Source organism: Leptosomus discolor, chromosome 1, assembly GCF_034619465.1.
Source record: "Leptosomus discolor isolate bLepDis1 chromosome 1, bLepDis1.hap2, whole genome shotgun sequence".
Classification (NCBI taxonomy): domain Eukaryota; kingdom Metazoa; phylum Chordata; class Aves; order Leptosomiformes; family Leptosomidae; genus Leptosomus; species Leptosomus discolor.
In genome coordinates, this window is record NC_141391.1 from 57,785,406 (window position 1) to 57,806,854 (window position 21,449).

Consider the following 21,449-nt stretch of genomic DNA (forward strand, 5'->3'; position numbering starts at 1 on the left):
CTAGAGACCTCCTGAGGTTCCTTTCAATCTGATTCAATGGGAAGAGAGGGGAACCCTAGTTTACGTTCAGGTTATGTATACTTGTTCAGGAACGGGCTTGGACTTTTGTGATCGAGTTAAGAGAGTTGAACAAGTTTGAACAAGTTTGCTCAAAATTTGTTCGAAAAATAACTTTACGCATTATTTATCAAAAGACAATTATTAATATTCCAACTGCCAAGTTCCATTTTTGTTGTTCTTCCCTCATTTTCTAATGAACTTACCACGATAGCAAACAACAGGCACCTGAGATGGCTTATAAATGAAGGCATTGTTGCACCTAGACGTCTCAGTTAAAGGAGAAACAAACCCACGGTTTGGAATGGAAATGGAAGAACAATGAACTTCAGTTTGTGCATTTTCACTCTTAAGAAAGAATCTGCATCCAGTTAAATTTGTGAATTACTAAAACACATTATTGACTAACCGAATTTTAAAATACACTGAAAGCGTTCTTTAGCTGAGTCTTCTCAATTTTTGTGATATTTAAGTAAACGATTAATTTTCCATGAATGCTGTTTTTATTGCTAATAGCACTCATTAACAGTTAGTCTTCTAGAGGGATATTCGTTTTCCTTGCATTTTTAACACTCACTTTTCTTATTCTTCCAAAATTCTGCTATATTTCCACTAGGAGTTACATGCCTGAGTAAACCAAGTAATTAAAAGTGTAACAAAAGCACACCTGCCATAACCCTGATCATTCTAAATATGTGATCATATTTCTGATTTGTCTGGAAACAGAATCAATAACTGAATAAGGATGTCAAGAAAACATGTTTCTTAAGGGGTCACATGTCAGTTTTCTCTTTTTTTTCTCTTATGCTTCTCACGCTCCTCCCTCCCCCGAAAATTACAGAAATCTGTAAGAAGATCCAAATGGAGCAATGTAAAAAGATGAAAAATATTAAAGAGTTACTAATGACTGTGGACTCAAAGGCACATAGTCTTGCAAATCTGTTCCTTAACACTCTAAAGAGGTCAAAGACATTAAAACAAGACTACGTTAGACAATGTATGAACATAAATGGACTTTCAGGAAACTAGAAATCTTAAAAGTGACTAAACTGAAACAACATAAGGTTAAGAATAATGTTATCTCTAAAAACGCAGCAGAATAGCTATATAGTTGGTAATAATACTGAGCAGTTTGGGGAGAAGGGCAGTTTCTATGCTTTGTTCCAAAGATATTCGGCAAAAAAAAAAACAAAAAAACCCCTCTATTTTTCATTACAACTGCATGATATTAGAGGTAAAACCAAGAAAACATCTTCATGGAAAGCATTCTGTGCATAACATGTTAATGAACCAAAACCCACAGAAATCCCTTTGGACAGCTAACAAACACACACAGCTATTAATTAGGTCACAGTTGTTTCTTCACAAATCTTTTGTTCACTTTAGTTGTAGAAAACACCAACATATCCATTAGACCTGTGGGGAGGTATTCACCAGTGGAGAAAATATTTATTTATTATACGATAAATGCTTGCAATTATATGACTACTTATGGCAGTTCTGCTGGTTTCTCTCTTTGTAAGTAAACTATAATCACTCAGTTCACAATCTATTCTACTCCTCAGAACACCACTCACCTCAGTAGATCCATTGTTTTACTTTGTGTACTTCAGGCAACCATTGTAACTCACTCACAGATTTTACAATGTTTTGAGCATTCAGTAACAAAAAAAAAAAAATGGGAGGAATTAACATGCTTCATTTTCACAAAACAAAAGTTGAAGAAAGTTTTTTTTTTTAACGTTACCACTGACAGGTAATTTCTGCTTGAAGCCCAGTTAAATCTGAGTTCCACTCATGAACACTGTTTAACCTCTATGTCAGTTACTTTATTAACTGGATGTGAAGAAAATATTTGCAAAGGACTCTTGTTCCTACTGCAGAAAACTGCAAAACTTCAGGCTGCACTTCAACCAGCCTGATTTCCTGAAAGCCTCAGGAAGACCATTACCTTTATGAAAATAATCAGCAATTATTTCCTAATTTCTATGCATGTGCAATGCACTGTGGAGCAGATGGCAGAGAGAGTATTTCACAGTGGCAGAGTGTATCACTGCTCTGTTGGGAACAAAGATGGCAGAGGCTGATGGATTGGTAGTGCTTCATCTTTTCTGTTCTGACTCTTGCTTTAGAAAGCTGGCCATGTTCATAACCTCACCAGTCTAGTTCCACTTCTCCCACCACCACCCTTGCCCCAGGGCAGCTGCTGCTCCTTACCTCCATGTCTCCTGCCCCAGAACCTCCACCACTTCCTCCTCACACATCCCACACCACTAACTATTGTCACTGCCTCCCTCAGCCCACCGAGACTGAATTAATAAACCTGACCGAATCCAGCTGACTCTGTCCAGAGCCTCTTGGGTGTGTCTTTACAGGCTCCTACTGCTGGCAGAGTTTATTTGCTCAGGTCTGCTGCTGCACCTCACCTACAATGGGTTCATGCCTCGCAGGTTGGAAACCACAGGGCCAGACAATGTAAGAAGTCTTTTCAGGTCATTACTTCTATGAGTTGACAATCACAGTAACTAGGATAACTAGGTTAACTAGGACAAGTCTAAAGTACAACTTAAACCTCTCCCCCCTTTTGGATCAAAACTAAGAAGAGTCAAAAACATCATTCTTCTTCAGGGGAAAAAAAAAAAAAAAAAAAGAATAATTTTAACTGTCTTACCATAATCCTGTCACTGTCAATAATGGTGTTCAAGCGGTGTGCAATGGTCAGCACTGTGCAGTGAGCAAACTTTTCACGGATCGTCTTCTGAATGAACTCATCTGTTCTGAAACACAGCAAGAACAATGCAGACAAAAATAAGATGTTTGCATGGATAACTGAATGGCAGGCAGGTTTTATGACTTCAGCAAACAGGACTGTACAGCAGGAAATATGCTTATGAAGTCATTACAGTGCTTCTTCCTCTGGTCATATTAGATGACTTGGAGGCATATCATGACGCATACTCCAAAATCTGTCCTCTAATACTTGAGGAGGAAAGAGTTTCTCCTTGCAAGTAGAGCAGTAGGTTGTATTTCAGGAGACTAATTTCCCAGGCTTTGATTACAGAAAGAGGAAAATTCTGTAGTGTCAGATATTCCTACAGATTTCTACACCCCAAAAAAAGGCAATTCTTTTTTTTTTTCTTTCAAGCTTTAGTTTGTGCAAGCAGCAAAGAAAAGTTGGTGAAAGTAAATGTCCTTCATTGCAAACCAACTGAAGAACAAACACATGACAGCCTATAACTAAGGTTCTTGATTTCAACTGCAAAAGGGGATTAAATAAAGGAGGTGGTTGGTAAACTAAACTAGGACTGGAGTAGCTCAAGAACTTGAATACAGAAAAAAGAAAACTTGGCGTATTCTGTAAATCAGAAGTGTTAACTGGAATGCACAACCCAAGGAAAGGGATAAAAACTTTCAAGTTAAGAGCCTCAACCTACTATATGTATTAACTGTCTAAGAAAAGGGTATCGGGAGGAAACATAGGACTCGTAAAGAATGAAAACTAAGCTAGAAGACGGACACTGAAGTACAGGGTTAAAGTGATAACTGTCACAAATAAAGCTGAGAACCATAAAAAGGAAATAAAATTATATCAAAAGATATGTAAACCACTAAAATGTTCTTTAGCTGTATAAACAAGCATTGAGGTAAAAAAGGTGCAACACTCATAAAACTGGAGATTATTCAAGTAATTGTACAAGAGAAGCATTGACACCACCTAACTTAAAGCATATCAGTCAGGCTTAAATGTGCAAATCTATATAGTCCTCTCTTTAGTCAATGATAGCAGAAAGGCATGGCTGGAAGGTAATAAGAGCACCTGAATTAGGCAGCCATCAGGTGATGCCATCTAGAGGCACCTGACAGCCCACATTGCACAGGAAGCCTTGGCTCCCAACCTGGGCACAAAGCCCAGGCCATGTGAATACTCACATATTGCCCATCAGCCTTCAAAAAAACCAATGAGTGGCAACAATGGAGGAAAAGGTACAGAAACTAAAATTCTCATTCAAGATAGAAGCAAGACACAAAGAATTCAAAATGTACTGGGGTTAATTGAACCAAGGAAGCCCCAGCCCAGAAGGCAGGCACTTGAAGTCACGGGTCTCATTTCCCAAATTTCTACAAAAAGATGAAATTGTACATTTACATATAATTACTGGAGAATAATAAATGCTGTAGTAGGGTTAAAACAAGACAAAGGAGATATCTGGATAAACTGGTATATTTAGGCAGCCATGTTGGCTTCAACCAGTTGCTTGCAAAACCTTAATTCTTCAAATTGTTAAAAGTAACTGCAAAATCAATTAAAATACAACAAAGATTCATGCAACTCACGTATTCCTCTGACAAATTATTGGGTTTTGGACATAAGTATTACTCTGCATTGAATCTGTCTGCACTTAATAAATATTTGGTATCACTTCATAAATTAAGCAAGAAGTATTTTTCTGGATATCATCATGTCAGCAGCACTACCAATAAAAAGTGGACAAAGACAACTTTGGAAGAATAGGATGACTTAGGAGGAATGGAGTAACCATTAAGCTTCCACAGTAAAAGCAGAAGGTCAAGCTCTGAAGGACTGAGCATAACTTCTGTTACAAACTAAGTTTAAGCAATCATCATGACAAAGGAATAGACAGATCCCTGCTGATGACAGGACAAATCATCAGAGAGAAGGAAGACATAAACAGTTAAGTAAGAGTTCCCATGCATGCTGACTGTCATCTTCACCTGGGGACAGAAACATTCAAGCTCTGTCAAGAGCTGAAGAGAACCAGGTTCTGGGCCGCAGAAGGCTTGGTCCTTCTGCTCCTACTTCCTAAAAGAAGCTGAAGAACATGGTGGGAAACAGGTGATCCCCAACTCCTCCTTTTGGACCGAGGCCAGTACGCAATCAGGGAAAGAAACAGGAGGAGAAGTCAGGACAGTGCCAGGCTCTTTATCCTGTGTGTTAACAGTCTCCTTAAGAAAAGACAATCGTTCATCAAAAATGCCCCATATCACAGCAATACCAGAACTTTCACCCCAGTGTTAATACATTTATCTTTTCTTGCTGTCTTCTCAGCAATGCCTCAATGACCTGACCACTCTTACTTTCGAAAGAAAAAAATCAGGGCCATACATGAAAACACTCAGTAGGAAGAGGCTTAGACAGACAGGGGGTTGTGTTCTCTGCAATGGTTAGAATAGTGAAACAGAAACAAAAGGTTCAATACTCCCCAGAATTATGAAAAGAAAGCCTTTTTCATTCCTTATAGTCAAGCTCAAGTGAGTTTTCCTGCAGAGCTACTATGGAGCACAGAAAATCATAGCTTGCTCAGGAATTTTGAAAACAACTTTTTAAAGGGCTCAAAATGATTTGTAACTCTCAGATTGTTCCTACTGTTATCTGAGGAGAATGACTCATCCTTCAGCATCCCTGTCCTCTGTATTCGTTTATTGTATCTTCCTTTATTACGTGCATTCCTTACAGCACCACCTCTTCCTACATTTACAATAGAAACCATTTCTCATTCTTAGATAGATACTATCAAACTATTATCTTAAACAGGTATTTCTTGAATATAAGCTTATCTCTAATAAGAAACTGCTGGGTGTGACAAATGTTCTAAAATGAGACTAGAAAGTAATCAGAAACAGACCTAATAGCTCCATCTTCAAATATCACAGTATGCAATCTTATGCAGACATGTTGCCTGACAGGGACTTGACCAGATCCTCTCTAAGGTTCATGGTAGTTCTTGGAGTACAGTTTTTGGGGTGGCAGGCAGAAGCACCATCAGTAACCTCCAGGAGAATCTTGAGAAGAAGGTGGAAAATGCAAGAAAATCTAAAAGACTAAGAAAAGGACCTCTGTACAGAATTACATACTGACAGAGTGTAGAGACTCTGCATCACATGTCAATTAGAGCCATCTACCCTCTAGAAAAGTGACACAAGAAGCAACATTTCTGCCCTGTTTTCAGGGCATAAATGGACCCTTTGTGGCACCTACCCACACTGAGAAAGTGGCCAGGCAAGCGCCAAGTGATTCCATCACTGACCTCAGTGGATCAAACCCCATCATCTTTCAGGCACATTAGAAACCAAAGATGCAACCTGAATACCAAAACCGGAGCTGCTGGATGACAACAGCTCAACTCTAATCTGATTATATGAAAATGGGAACCATGATATTTCCCATCACAAGGAACAGTACAATAAGAAAGCACAAAATGGTGGGATAAACGTCCCACTGGCACTACAGGTTAAGGATCTAACACCAAGTTTCACAGCAACCCAAGATCTGGTGTAACCTGAATTAGTTGACTATGTAAAAACAAAACTGTCTAAAGAACAAGAATAAATATGACCTGAATGAGAAGCAACCAAGCTGCTGAAAGGAATACTGGATAAGTCATTATCTTCAGTCTAATGTCCTCCTGGGATTGTCCTGTAAGCGTATCTCGCACTACACAACTCCTGAGTGGCTTTAGATAATTTCTCCAAAAGAGAAACAGTTATAGATAGCAGTTAGATGTAATGAAAGGTTAAACCTTACAAGGATTTAGCTGGCTAATGAACTGACTATGTACAATGTCTGTTTTTGCCAGATTCAATGAACAACCAATGGAAAAACATAGCAGTGGACTGGTCCCAAAAAGTTTCATCCTCTATGAGCAGTAAAAGTACAAGTTAATGCATAATACTGTAGTCAGTGCACAGAAAGCTAAGTTAAGTTCAATTTACTCAGTATTTTAAAAAAAGTCTCAGTTAATAAGGATTTTGTTTCAATGTATCACCAAAGTGACTACAGAAAGATTTTAAGCTCTTCTGCTTGAGATATCATACAACTTTCCAGAATGGTTTGACTGCTTTAAAATTACCCCATTCTTCAGGGTGAGAATGCCAACTTCAGGACCAAAAAGATAAGATCAAATTAAACGTGTCAGTCATCACGTAAAACATGCAAATAGTCTGACTTAGGGAAACCTTCTTTATGGCAAGCTCCTCCTCTCCCTCACGACAGCACTGACACCCCTGCAGCATGCAGAGCAGCTAGTAGCTACACAGAGCAAGGGGGAAAATAAGGGTACCCATGGGAGCAGGAAGATGTAAGGAGGAGGGAAAAGGGTGAAGTCCAGATTGTTTCCCTTCACTCCTTTGCTCAGCTTCACCTAGCAGCAGACAAAAATGACCTAGATGAGCTGGAGAAACACGGCAAGGAGTCCCTCAGCCCTGGGGAAGGTACACTGCACACCTCTCACCCTACTGTCACATTCACTACCTCATGCCACCTCACCCTTCTCCTCCTCCCACCCCCAAACCCTGCCTTCTCCCATTTGCTTCCAGGTTGAACTGGAGAAGGGACACTGTTGCAGCAGCAGTTGAGGCAAAGAGATCAAGAGCCAGAAAAAAAACCAACCCAAAAACCAAAAAAAAGAAATAGTATCTCCAAAGCCAGCGGCAGCTCCCCATGGTTTCCTATCCCAGGTGCTTGATACGATGTGTGCTTGCCGCCAGGCTAGAGACAAAGGTGCCAGGTATGGGGGTTGTGCATCAGAAGAGGAGGAGGTTTTCCTTACATGCCAAAAATGCCTCCCTAACTGCTCAGTTAAGCAACCCACATCAGCATTTCCTGATGAGCGTCCTATCAGATTGCACAGCTGAAAAATACTTGGCTCTAGTTACAGCAACACATCAAGGAAAAGGTAATAATGACTGTAATGCAAACTGAATTCAAAGAAGTTCCAAGTTATTATTTGTATTGTTATGCCTCGAGTTGATACAAACAAACATTTACCTTATTATAATATATATTGCAGCACACATTAATCAAGATCAATTAAATGGATAGTGCGAGTTGAGAGCACACACATGTGAGATGCCAAAGTAGGGAGGATGAGTAAGATGGTATTAAATTTCCACAGCTATGATTAATCACAGTTAATCTATCAGAGCTCATCAGCCAAAAATAAACTAACAGTCAAAAAAGAGGAAAAAAAAAAAAAAAGAAAAAAGGAAAGAGAGAACCTCTGGGAAGGGAATACACTTCTCTAAAGGTTTTAGAAATACAATGTCAGCTGAACTGCAAAGCTACCCTAGTGGCACCACTTCTCCCCCAAGAAGATGTTATAAAAATGAGTCACGCCCAGATGACATACAAAATCCTTAATGCATCTGTTTGAGGGACTTGCTGTGTTATTGTCCTCTTTGGACTTTGAGTTCTCCCTCAAGCCATAGTTTGTTGGAACTATATATTCAGCTCAGATTAATTGATGCAGTACGTTTGCAGTATTGTTTCCAAAATATTTCCACCAGCATTTCAAATGTTTCAAAAATTAACAGTGGGGGTACTTAGCTATTGGAACAATTTAACAAGGGTTGTCATTGAATTTTTTTTCTATTGAGGTTGGACAATCTTCTAGAAGTACACTCTAGTTCAAACAGGAACGAATTCAGGAAAGTTCTGACGGCCTGAGTTACACAAGACAAAATAATGAACGATAAACGAGTCCTTCCTGTAGCTTTAAACATCTCCAAATCTGTTTTGCAATTCCTGTGGTGTTTAGGGCAGCTTACCTTCCTCCTCTGCCCCTATTTTATCTGTAACTTACTACACAGGCAGGCATCTGAGCGTCTGAAGGGATAGCATCTCATAACCAGAAGTATCCGGTTTTGCTTATAGCCATTTTTTATCTTTCTAGTTTTGGGGGGTTGATCAATTAATGAATTTTTATTTCTTTATTTCCAAGAGACATCTCTTCCAGAAATCAACAGAACTCAACTTGTTTCACTGCTATTCTGATGTTACTGATGTGCATTTCCAAGGAAGTTCTTGTTTTCTTGTCTATGGCTGCAAGACAAATAAACTTTGAATATTAATTTAGCTACTCTATGGAATGCACTGAAATTAGGGATATTTTGAGCTTTTAGTTTGTATCATCTGCTCTGTAGCCAAAGCTCAACTGCCCAGTTTTGAATATACCACCATGATGCTATCATTAAAAACATAAAGTAGCAATATAACCTACAAGAAATACAAAGCATTTAAATGAATCTCTACAGTACAGATGATCATATTAGAAGAAAAAGCAGCTCATCTTAACATGACAGATTTTGGTTTTACCTTGGGTCCACATTTGCTGTTGCTTCATCTATGATAAGGATCCGATTTTTTTTTAGAACCGCTCTGGCAAGACACACCAGCTGTCTCTGACCAACACTAAAATTAGACCCAGATTCTGCCAGCTGCATCTCCATTTTATTAGGTAGATCTTCCACAACCTCCTTCAGTTGCACCTGTTGACATGTCAACATATTGTAGGATGAGTAACTCTTTTAAATCAGCTATTGTGTGTTTGATGACACAACAATAAGTATGCAAGGTTTACCTTTTCTATTCTGACACAAAATGAGTAAGTGCCAAGTTGGATTACACAGTGTGTCGGTTATTAGAATTCTAAAAACATTAAAGCACATTGTTAAGAATCTATTAATGTTCATTAAAACTAAGATATGAATCAAAACGTAATCAAAGCATCATCCCAAAGGATAATTTTTTTATAAAAGACTTATATAACAATACACATGTCTACACACACGCGTGCACACACACATACACAAATGCGCACACAATGGCCTACCTTTTTCCATCAATAGCTATTCCCTTATCAAACCTGATGAAAACATCTAAAACCTAATGTGCACAAGCACTGTAATGTTATTTGGCTTGTAAATATCAGATGTACATTATTAGATTTCATACATCACCTCTTCTAAGGCATTCCACAGCTCTTCATCAGTGTATTCATTGAAAGGATCTAAGTTTTTCCTCATAGTTCCAGTGAATAAAACAGGCTCCTAAAACCAAGTAAAATTAGCATTCCATTATAAACACAGGTTTTATACTGAAATAGGTAATTTAATAATAATCAGAACTAACTTAGCAAAGAAATATCCAACAACAAGCTATCAAGCTATCTTTTATGAAATGCAAAGAAGTCCTTTACAACTGAAGAGCGGCGGGGGGGGCGGGGGGAGGCAAGTGTTCAACCAGTCTGAAAGAAGATAATTTACCAAACAGGACAGGTCTGGTTTGGAAATTGCAGTACACAGTTATGTCGGTAGTCAAACAGGCATTTACATGCCACTGTTTTGATGCCACAAGCTATATATATACTTAGGTGAAATCATTGCTATCCTCCTGGTATTGTTAATGAAAACCAGCAACTACCACTGTCAATGAGCTCACACTCCTAAATTATGTTTGGGCAGTTTTGAAAATTCGTTTTTGAAGTACATAAACCAGAGAGGAATCAAAGAGCTCACAGTGCCTTTCTGGTTTTCCTTCTCTATTTGGTTGTGGGTTTGGTTTTTTTTTTTTTAAATTTCGTACCATAAAAGCCCTTCAATTTTACCACCAGAGCCTAAGAGGAATAGCTTCCACCATTTCAACACAACGTTTAAACATATACACATAGGAGTTAATCTATATTGCCACAGTATCAAACCAAACTTTCTTAGAACTGGAGCACTGCTGGGCAAAGCTCTACCTCAAAATACACCAGGGAGTCAAATCTGTACCTTCTCCCATTGAGGAACCAATGTGGGTTTACCTGTGGTCAAAGCAAGTTTTGTTCTACTTCAGTTCCCGGTCAGACCAAAAATCAAACTGGCACAAATCAATTCACACTGGAAAATGCAGTGTTTGAGAAGCAGGAAGATGACTTTTGGTCCAGAACTCCTTAAGCAACAGATCAGTACTCATTAATGTGAGTTGCCAGACCTGAAAGTCATGCACTGACATGACTTTAGGGTTAAACTCCTCTTAATATCACACATAAAGACAATAAGTTAAAAGCTCCAATAGTGCTAAGCATAAATGGAGACCATACATAATGTTGTCGGTCTTCTTTATATTGGAGAAATCTTATGCAAAATGTTTTCTTTTTCTCTCCCCTAGGAAATGAAGGCTAACCTACATGGGATAGCTTCAGCTTACTCCGAGAGAGACTAACCTCTGTCATGACTCATGCTCCACCTAACCCTAGTGATACCCAGCTCCAAAGGGCTGCAGCAAATCAGAACAAAACTTAGACCTCAACCCTTTTACTTTGTCTTAATTTCTAAACTACTCTGAGTGGTATAAAAAGATTAACATAGACAGAACATGCCACAAGCAATGTAAAGGAATGTGTGCACTTCTTGACAAAACATGCCAATTATTTGAGAGTATCTGTTGCATTAGCAACATGTCACTAAAGACCTGTTGAACGAACAAAAGGATTTAAAAAAAAATTAAAAGGTTAAAGAACAGTTTTCTTCAAAAACACCTAGAAAGTAATTTGTTTAACAATACGTATTTTAATACATCATTTGTTGTGTTTTGAAGGTATTGTTACGTTTATTTTCCTTTTCAATCCATTTTTATAAGTTGGCAAAATAAGAGGCTGAATTTATAAAGTGTTCATAACTATTATAAAAGTCCTAACAACAGACATGTACTGCAACAGAAGATAAGAATATTTTTTAATTACCATTTCTGACACAGATTATTATTTAAATTAGTCTGGTTTATGAGAGGAAAGTAATAAGACAAACCTGTAAATAATTGTTGTAAAAATGCTTGCAGTCAGGGAGACAGACAACATTTGCATAGAAAAGATTTACAAACACAACCTTCACACAGCTCCATCCAAGCAAGCAATTAGAAGCCTAAGCACATTTTTATTTCTCCAGGTAGGTATTTAAACTTACATATAAGAAAACTTCAGTCTTGCCTCATCACTCTCTAGGAATGGTTCTGTTTAGCATGTTTTATGTTATAATCGTAATAAGCATCTCTCCCTCTGATTCCTTAGCTTCCCACATAATTACGAAGATATTTGCTGCAAAATAACTACCTGATGTTACATTACTATTTCTATTATTGACACTAATATAAATGCAGTAGATGCCTATTGCTCAGTTTACTATAGTATCAACCTTATTCCAAACCCTCCTCTTCTTACTACCATCACTTCATGGTTTTCCATATTTTTAGTGGAAACAAGTCTTCCCTTGTGTGGAAAAGAAATGCTACCTGCTAGCCTTTCCACACTTAAACCCCTTTGGGACCATGATGAAAACTCTATCATACAAGCTTGATAAAAGTCACAGAATTCAACTGGATTTAAATAGTTTTTACAACCATGTCAATAGATCAACGTATGAAAAAAACACATGTATAATTAAATGCAGTGAACTTTGAGCATCTGCATCACTCAACATGTAGAAACTGTATTTGACCAGCAGTTTTCCTGTCTCAGTAGTCTGTTTTATTCAACTGGGTTGAATCCTTCCAAATGTAGAAATCACGCACAATAGCTGCAGGCAATGCTTTCAAAAAGCTGTAGACCTTGAATGAACTGATGATCATCTGCTTTCAGGAGAAAAGAACGCTGCCCACAAACAAAAAAACCAGAACTTAAATCCACGTAAATTCCTCTTCACATACAAAAGATGACTAGTTCCAGTGAGTACCTCCACTGTGCAATAACAAAGCCTTCAGCATGCAGAAACAAAAGACATCCTGCATTAGGCAGCAATCCAATTGCTGGGGGAGTACCTTTTTTTTTTTTTTTTTTTTTAATAATAGCATACCTGCTCTTTTCTCTGACTCCTATTCGTGGGAAAGGGAAAAAAAAGCAGGTAATAAAGAGAGACTTAGAACCACTGTTCATTACCATTTTTATCACATTCTCAATTTAAAGAAAGTAATACACTCCAAATGCTATCCTGCCAATAGGCTAGCAAACATTCAGACACAAAGATGGTGCGAGGACTCTAAACACAGCTTCTGTAATAAAACAGAGAGATCTGAGAATTAATGCTACACATGGCAAACAAGTTCCTCTGGTTTTCAGCCTACTGTTCTATCTACCTGCTAGAACATCCCAGATGAATTATTTTCCAAAAACATGACTTTGCATTTGCAGTATGAGCTTTTCCCTCTTCCTCCCTTTTCATTTGCAGCATGAGCTTTTCCCTCCAGTGGAGTGCAAATGATCATAGAAGAGACCAGAGCTCTCATGGAACATGGTAACCTGCACAAGCTCTGCCTTCAGGAGGTTCTGAGGTTGTACATAACGCTTCTCTGATTCAATGTCTCATTGGAAAGCAAGACCACAGAAGAGAAGATTGTGACCTACTGCACTTCCTGGAACACCCTTTTTTCTGCTCCAGTACCACACATGAGGCTATTCCCAACACCAACTTAGTTTTTTTTCATATATTGCAGCCTTTCCTGCATTCAGCTTCTAAAACTCATCAAGTTTTTGTTTATGTGTCATAATGACCCACTTTTTTGTCCATTCCCCTGGCCCCTTCTGTCCAACCATCTCCAAATAACTGAAAGGCTGGCAGCTCACTTCTACTTGGCACATTTGCTCTTTCTAGATCTAGCCTCAGTTAGTTTGTACACGGGTGACTAGAGAAGTGAAAGTAGTCCCTCAAAGTCGCTTACACTAAGGAAGCTTCAGGCAATGCATCAGGCAGGAATTCCTGCCAAAGGATCAAGTGACTTCAGAGAACTGCTAAAGACTGGTATATTCCTGTCAGATTTTCTCTGCTCTTTCCCAGACTATAGGAGGACAGCATACTGCTAACACCTACTCACAAGCATTCCAGAGGAACAGACAGGGGACAAAACTAGGAAGAAAATGCTCCAGTCCCCAAAGCTGATTCTGCTTCTCTTAAGATAATCAAGACCTTACTCAAGTAAGAATAACGCCTCGCTCAAGTTTCTCTGTCTGTTGCATACAGGGATACAGGAAGAACATACACTGGCAAAGCACTTTAAATACTATGGCATTATATTGAAAATGTTTATAGCAGACCAAGTCACTCTCTTACCTGAGGTATAATTGAAATTTTCTTCCGCAAGTCATGCAGTCCTAGCTCTGACGTCAAGTACTTATCAATCCAAATCCTTCCTTCGGGTTCCGCCAAGCGAAAGAGAGCTGCTATCAGAGAGCTTTTTCCAGCTCCGGTTCTTCCCACTATTCCAACCTACAGAGCAAATCAAGGTTGTACAATTAAACCATGAGCTTTTCAGGATAGATTAGTATGTCAAGCAGCAGTTTTACAACATCACAGGATTTATAGCAGAACAAGCACCAAATAACACTTCCTTATAATTAACATTTTTTTGAGAGGAAAAAAACTTCCCCCAAATCAGTTTGGATTCAGGTGACATTTGGATACCCAACAATTTCTTGGATCATATTCAAAGGTGAAAGATTTTGCCTTAATGTGTGGTGTTTTGTTGCGTAAACAAGATAAATTGGCTTGGCGTGTAGAGTAACATGATTCAAGGCTGCTAATTTTTATACTAAACCTGGTTTGCTGGGTGATGTTAGGCAAATCATTTCAGGCATGCATCTAGTTCTCAATCCAAAAAAGGACTCCCATAAAGCACTTTGAGAACACTGTATGAGCAGTATTCCCAATTTAAATAACTGAGATTGATTTTTGTTAGCATGGTTAAGGTGAAGTAATTTAAAGTAGTCAAACTCTAAAGCCAAAACTGGCAGGATTATAAACTGCTTGAGACAGCTTCAGCAGAGAGGACACAAGTATTGAAGCTACAAGGCCATGTGAGCAAGCTGCAATTCCTTTCCAAACAGAAGAAACAGTGAATAATAAAGTCATAGTCATTCAGGCTTTTTTATGTTCCCAAAGAAAAATCAGAAGCTGTATGCAATGCGAAAAAATAATGCTTTCAGAAAAAAAACAAAGTAGAGACAACTCAAAATATGGGATTGCTATGACAAGGGGTTAAGACAACTTTAATGACAAGGGGTTAAGACCTACAAATTTTTCACATGAAACCAACACTTGGGAGAAAGCAGGCCCATTAATAAATAAGAGAAGACATATAATTAGTGGTGATTAAATACTACTCGAACAGCAAACTTTCTTCTTTTTTAAATGTTGTCTTCGGGTAAAGGATTATTAGAGAAAACAATGTATAGTAATCAATCCTATGACAGAAGGTGATGGGTGTAACCCTCTACACAGATCTGATCTGGCAGGATTTGTTATTTCCTGCACTCAGTTCTAATCACTACATTTCCAGAAAGAAATCAACACGCTGGAAAGAGTTCAGAGAAGTGCAACATAAAATTAATATGTGTAGGAGATACTGATTCGATGAGGAAGGATTTATGTGGATTAACCATGTACAATATAACCTGGCAAAGTGATTGGGGTGCAGAAGGGAGGAAGAAACATGAAAACCTTCAGGAGTATACGTACAGACACCAGAGGGCAATTACCCACTGCCTGAGACTCAGATGTATGCAGTAATGACTGCTGGAATTAAATTAAGCACATGAAACATAACATCAAAGACCAAGGAGAAACTTTTTAACAGTTAAGAGACACTAAGTTCAGACAAAGCAGCAGCGCCCACATTTGATCAAAAATACACAAAACACTGAAAAAAGTATACTGCAAGGAATGACTTACGCTCCATAATCTAAAAGGTATTTTCTACTTCTATTTTCCGATTCAACAATTTCATTCAACAATTCATTACTGTAGTATTGTATATAAACTAATTAACATTTATACAGTGCTTATTATTAAAGATACAGCCTAATTTAAGCAAATCTGTTATAACAAATGATAACATTTCCAGTATTCTAAATTATGTAAGTGAAACAAAGGAAAAACAGTTCTTAACAGTTACACTAGAGCTCAGAAAGAAAATGCTGAATGGAGAACACAGACACTCAGAGTTGTGAAAACAAAGGTTCAATTGTTTCTCTGTAAATGTCAGTGATACAAAGTATTGTATTAAGGATATAAAGAAAAAACATAAAAAATACACTGATACTTAAAATAAAAATGCAGCTGCTCTGCATATTGTCAAAATCCCACTTTCAGTTTGGCATCAAATGAAAGAACTATGCTCTTCAGTATTTAGAGGAATCTATTTGTATTTTTGGTCCAATTCACTACAGGCTGCTGAAAATTGACATGAATTTGAAACAGCTCTCAGTATACACATTTATTTATTTTTTTAATACATTGTCTTCTTCAGAGGCCCATGTTCATAGCTAGTGCAGATACAGCGACAGTCTGCAGATGGAAGTCCCAGCCACCTAACAGAAATCACATGGCCGGGATTTTGTTGCCCGATGTAAGTCATGTGCATGCACAGGAGTACACCTGCTACGCTGGGCTCATCATTACTGAAGCGTCACTCATACTTCAAAGTAGAGCTGCACAAAAAATGAGAGTGAGATTTACAGCATGTCAGCTACTCCACTGAAACTGCCTGTGCCTTTGTTATCCCTCAGGCAACCTCCCTTTCGTGCTACGCTGTGAGAGTATTTACGTGAACAGCTGCCATGCCGTAAATCTAGACGCTCGCCTTCCTAACTTTTTCATGTAGCCATACCCTCAGATTTAGGATCTGTCAGGACAAGGTGCATTTAACAATATATTAGTCAGTAAGCATTCATAATCACCCTAAAACAAAGAGAGTGGTGTTTAAAACCCAAGGCTGCACATGCTAACCTTCTCCTGCTGCAGTTATAGTAGCTGAAGAGGTTAATCACAGCCAGCTGCTGGCAGAGCTCCTTATGTGAGCACTCCCTGGTCTGTCTCTGGCAGACCACACTGCATTAGCAAAGATGGTTAAAACAGAGGGTCCTTCCTAGCCTGCTTTGACTGGAGGGAAATACAGAACACTGAGACAAGCAGATCAAAAGACCCTAACCCATGAGTGACCTGCTAGTAATCTCCTCCATTCTTACTATATCTACAGCTTCCCAAACCGGGCACTGGGGTGGCTACCAAGGCAAATGACAAGTATGGCAAGAGTTTAAACTCATTCATCCTGCCAGTGGCACTGCAGCCACCAGACATCTGTATGAGCCAGAGGTCTGAAAAGGCGTAAGAGCTCTCACTGACAGCCACATGGGCAGTATCCCTAACGGATCTGAAAACCTGGTTCTGAAGAGACACTTCTCCATAATTAAAACCAATATAAGGAGCACAAATGCTTGGGAGATTTATTTTTACACAGTGGCAGTCTACTGCAGTGTTGTGCAAAACATCATAGAAAACAAACACGAAGTTCTTGGCAATAGTTTCAAGCTGGGCAAATTCACTTCAGGATGACAAAACCACAGCATAACCACTCAGCAAAAATAAATACCCTCAGTCATCCCTCCCCCTCCTGCCCCCACCAAAGACTGAGTCATCCATTGGTAATACCTCTTGCTTCCGTTTTTTATTTTATTTCTGTCTCTCACTAAGAAATGTAAATCCTCTTGTCTGCTATTACACTGGAGTGATATATAACAGCTAGAGAGATGACCCACAGGCAAGAAAAGTAGAGAGCAGATAAACATGCCTTTTGCTCTTCTTCTTAAACACCACTTTTAACTCACCCATACCTAATTCCATGAGATCATCTCCATGCAGCAAAGCTGGGTTGAATCCTTGTAACATGAATGTTATTAAAAAGGTCCACTTGAGGAACGAAACAGGTTTGGGACTGAATGGAAAAGCACGTTACAAATGAGGCCAGGGCAATGATTGTAGAGAGCTGAACCAGCCTCCTAGGGAAGGTATCCTAATCAAAAAAAGTATGTGTGCATTTGAAATGTAGCAAAGCATGAATTAACACTGCAGGGCTCTAATTTAATTCTGTCTGTGGGGGAGACCTTCCCTGCAGCACTCTTTCAATTGGGATAGTGTCAAAATTGAAGAGGAAGAGTCAAATTTGCAAAGGAGGAAGAGTTTTATTTCTATGTTTCTTTTGGCTAACAATCTAATTAATGGCAACAGTTAATTGGATTGGTAGCTGAAAGGAGCTGAAATAAAATCCCCAATTCTAAAGTTATGCAACTGATTTGTATTTCTTTCTTCTCTTTTACATTCGGGGCTCTGTGCAGAGCGTGTACATTCCTTATTTTCAATTGTTTCTGCTCACCCTGCCTGTTAACATCCTTCGTTCCATTTATGTTCCCTCTATTGAATCCCCAACTTCCTAATGCAGCTCCATTTGCTTTGGATCTGAACATTTTGGGCTTAATTGGTATTTTGAATGTCTGCCACTTTCTGACAAAACCCAAATTTCACTAGAAAATTATTGAATATGTTTAACCCTTTGTTTTGACAAACAGAAATGTCCTGTTCCCAGACACATTTATGCTACACTTCCAGGAAATAAATATGCTCCAACTTTTGTTATTAAATATGACTAAGGCTTATTCTTTAAAAGATCACTCGCAAATTTCCTAACATCCACATATTTCATAATGTATTTTTATCACAAAGCTTCTTGTCAACTCATCATCTTTGCTTAATTCCTGTGAATGGCCAAAGACAGCCATATACATACCTTTTCTTTCGGTTTAATTAAAACAGACAAATGTCTTAACACTAAAGGTCCATCTAGACTGTAAGTGAAGTTAACATTTTCAAATGCTATCATTCCTTGGCTTGGCCATTCAGGTGGTGGATGCTTGTTGGTTTCCCAAGGAGCTTCTTTTTCAAGTTCTGTGTATTCCATTACTCTTTCTACTGATATCATCTAAGGGGAGTAAAGATGACATATACATACATTTCAGCTTATTGCATATATTCCAAATACTGCATGCACATATATACTAGAAAGATTCAATGCAAATGATTCCAGTTTTTCTTTTAAAACACAGATAAGAGTATTTGGTACCATCCTACGTTTACTTTACACAACCGAAAAAGTGGAAAGAATGCATCTCATGTCCTACTACAGACCTGAATTTATCATGGCACATAAATCCATAAATAAGCATTCATTTCTAATCAGTGGGATTAATTACAAATCTAAGACTGAAATCAAGAAATTTAAGCTATAAGAGTTATCTGTCAGTCTTGGCTCAGATGCCACCATTTCATTGTATGTTGGGAAGACAAAGCTAGAAATAAAACTGCCATATGAGCTACAGGCAGACACACAACAGATACTAGCATCAAGTTACTGGCTTCATCATCCCTTTTTTTTTGTCCTCATTACCATTGTGCTCACCTCCAGCAAATCTTTTAAATCAAGCAACTCCACAATCCAATATAGCTGTCACCATATTATTAGTGACTTACATGCAATAAAAAACCCTTGTTTTCCTATGTACTTTATGCCAGATACGAAAGAAACTGCAATATTTGCTGGTGCCTCTAATCTTATGGGAAGGAAGAAAAACAGAAATTGAACTATCTAGACACTTTTTTCCCCTTGGGCAAATAAAAATTCTGTTTAGACTCTGGTGTGCATCCTCACCCACCATTGTCCTCAATACAATTAATTGTATTTAATGGTATCCACTCACAGACGGAATCTGAAAAAAAAACATCATAAAGATATCCAGTAGGCTTATCTTGCCTGGAGTGGCTTTAAGGGCAGAGGTCACCAGGCAGCAAGCTCTCTGACCTCACTGACACCTACCCTTTCCACATTACAAAACAAGCTCCAAGGAAAAGCACACAAGGAAGGAATGACAGCGTAAAATAGAGAGGAAATGTTCTTGCCTCCCCCAAATGTAGTCAAGCCTTTAATAACAAGGGATTTTTGGTGGATGTCCACCTGTCAAAGAAGTTCATGCTAATCATAGCTCCATAACATGATCAGCATTCCACATCAAAGCCAGCTTAGTGAATGGCGAGCCTTTCTCCTCCTAAGTATTTCTGAATCACAGCCTCCAAGAAAGTAACTCACTATGTAAGAGAATCCCACAGACTAACGCTTCCAAAACTTCCCAACTGGTAGGAAAAAACCTGAAAGCTTTCTTCCCATTTCTCCCTGAAGTCCATCACTACTAGTTTATTCATGTCTGAAAAATGCTCTGAAGAAACAATGCGCTAGACAAAAAATACAAATCTAACGCTATTATTAATTTTATCTGTTATTAAACATGGCTTTGTAACTTCTACAAAAGGACTACATGTATTTCCTAGACTATGGTCAGAAAATCATAACTACAAGTAACCTCCAGTTGTCAACACAACACAAAACCCCTCAGATTTATGCTCATTATGCTCTTTTTAAAGTCTTTTTTTCTTATATATTAACTTAACAAAGTAAACAGGCAAACTAAAACATACTAGTAAATACTGTAAATTGGTGGAAGTCACTTTATGTATTTTGGAAAACACACAATCCTCTCAGCCGAATATAAACAAATACTTCCAAATATTTCTTAACGTACAACAAATTAAGAAGATATAAGCCTTTATAATGAATTAACAGGACCTTAAAAATGCTATGAGGGACATAAATAAAATTTTAAAATGCAATAAATAATAAAAAATTTTAAATCTCAAATCTAAAAAAAAAAAAAAGTTAAAAAATCCTAGTTATAGACAGGGATTAATTTCTTTTGATTTTAGCAGGTTGCAATACAATTGTCTACCCTGTAACTAGACTTTCTGCTAGAAAGGGAGATTATAAAGCCTCCCTTACTATGAATGGAGACGGACAGTCACTGGGTACAACTCATCTCAACAGACATACAAAATCAGTCAGACAAATTATACCCTAGAAGAGGCTATTTTTCTTTATGGACTGTAAGTGGTGCCTCAATCGCTTGCTAAGGTATACATGTCCTATGTTAACTAAGAAGAAATCCATCCTTAAGGCCTCATATCACAACCACGAAAAGGAACCAAGAAGTGAAAAGGAAGAAATAGACGTTACCAGGTTTTCAACTTCAGCACTTTGTCTAACACCCCACTGGAATGTTCCCATGAGGGTGATTGCATAGGATAGTGCCAAACCAACCTGCCCTGCATCCAAAGCTGCAGAACAAAGAAAAAAAAAGAGAATCAAATAGGTACACTGGTAATTACACAAAATCCTAGTTAACTTCACTTTCATGAGGTTACTTACATGATGGAAACATCACAGCCAGAACTTTGGTTACACTGTACTTGCCATCTGTGCAATGAGTAGCTCCAGGCAGAAGAACAGCTACTTGCTGCAATTTTTTTGGTATGTTTTGGAAACTGTCTGTATATTTGAAAAGATAATTCAAATTTTCCCTGGCCTGGCATTTTATCTAAAAACTGGGGTTCAGTCTCAAGACCGTACTTAAGTAGCTTGTTGGGATTGTCCATATCTGGCGGTGCATTAGTAACTTTTCACTTTTTTCTAAGGGAATTAGATCAGCCCCTAAACCTAAGCAAAAAATGAGCCTAAACCGACTTCAAAATAAGTCACGAACACTTACATCAACTTTGTACTTCTCTAAGTGATCAGATAAAACAACAGGGCAGAATGTTTCTTCCCATTTATATAAGCATTTATTGTGTTCAGTGGATCCACTCTCACAAAATAAATTAATTCTGTCTGCCCCAATATTAAGCGTGATTGC

The 21,449-nt window shown here is 38.2% G+C and overlaps 1 protein-coding gene across 2 annotated transcripts in view; it reads right to left on the reverse strand.

The window, feature by feature from the left end:
- The window catches only part of ABCC4 (ATP binding cassette subfamily C member 4 (PEL blood group)), a 156,639-nt gene that overhangs the window by 17,649 nt on the left and 117,541 nt on the right, over positions 1-21,449 (reverse strand). The window contains exons 24-30 of one of the 2 annotated variants that reach the window (XM_086482028.1): positions 20,774-20,874; positions 18,443-18,634; positions 15,340-15,396; positions 13,936-14,091; positions 9,814-9,903; positions 9,170-9,342; positions 2,729-2,834 (exon numbers count right to left, since the gene is read on the reverse strand). In XM_086482028.1, coding sequence (XP_086338154.1) covers positions 2,729-2,834; positions 9,170-9,342; positions 9,814-9,903; positions 13,936-14,091; positions 15,340-15,396; positions 18,443-18,634; positions 20,774-20,874 — 875 coding nt within the window. The remainder of the gene's footprint in view (positions 1-2,728; positions 2,835-9,169; positions 9,343-9,813; positions 9,904-13,935; positions 14,092-15,339; positions 15,397-18,442; positions 18,635-20,773; positions 20,875-21,449) is intronic. The other variant, XM_086482029.1, reaches the window with a different exon arrangement.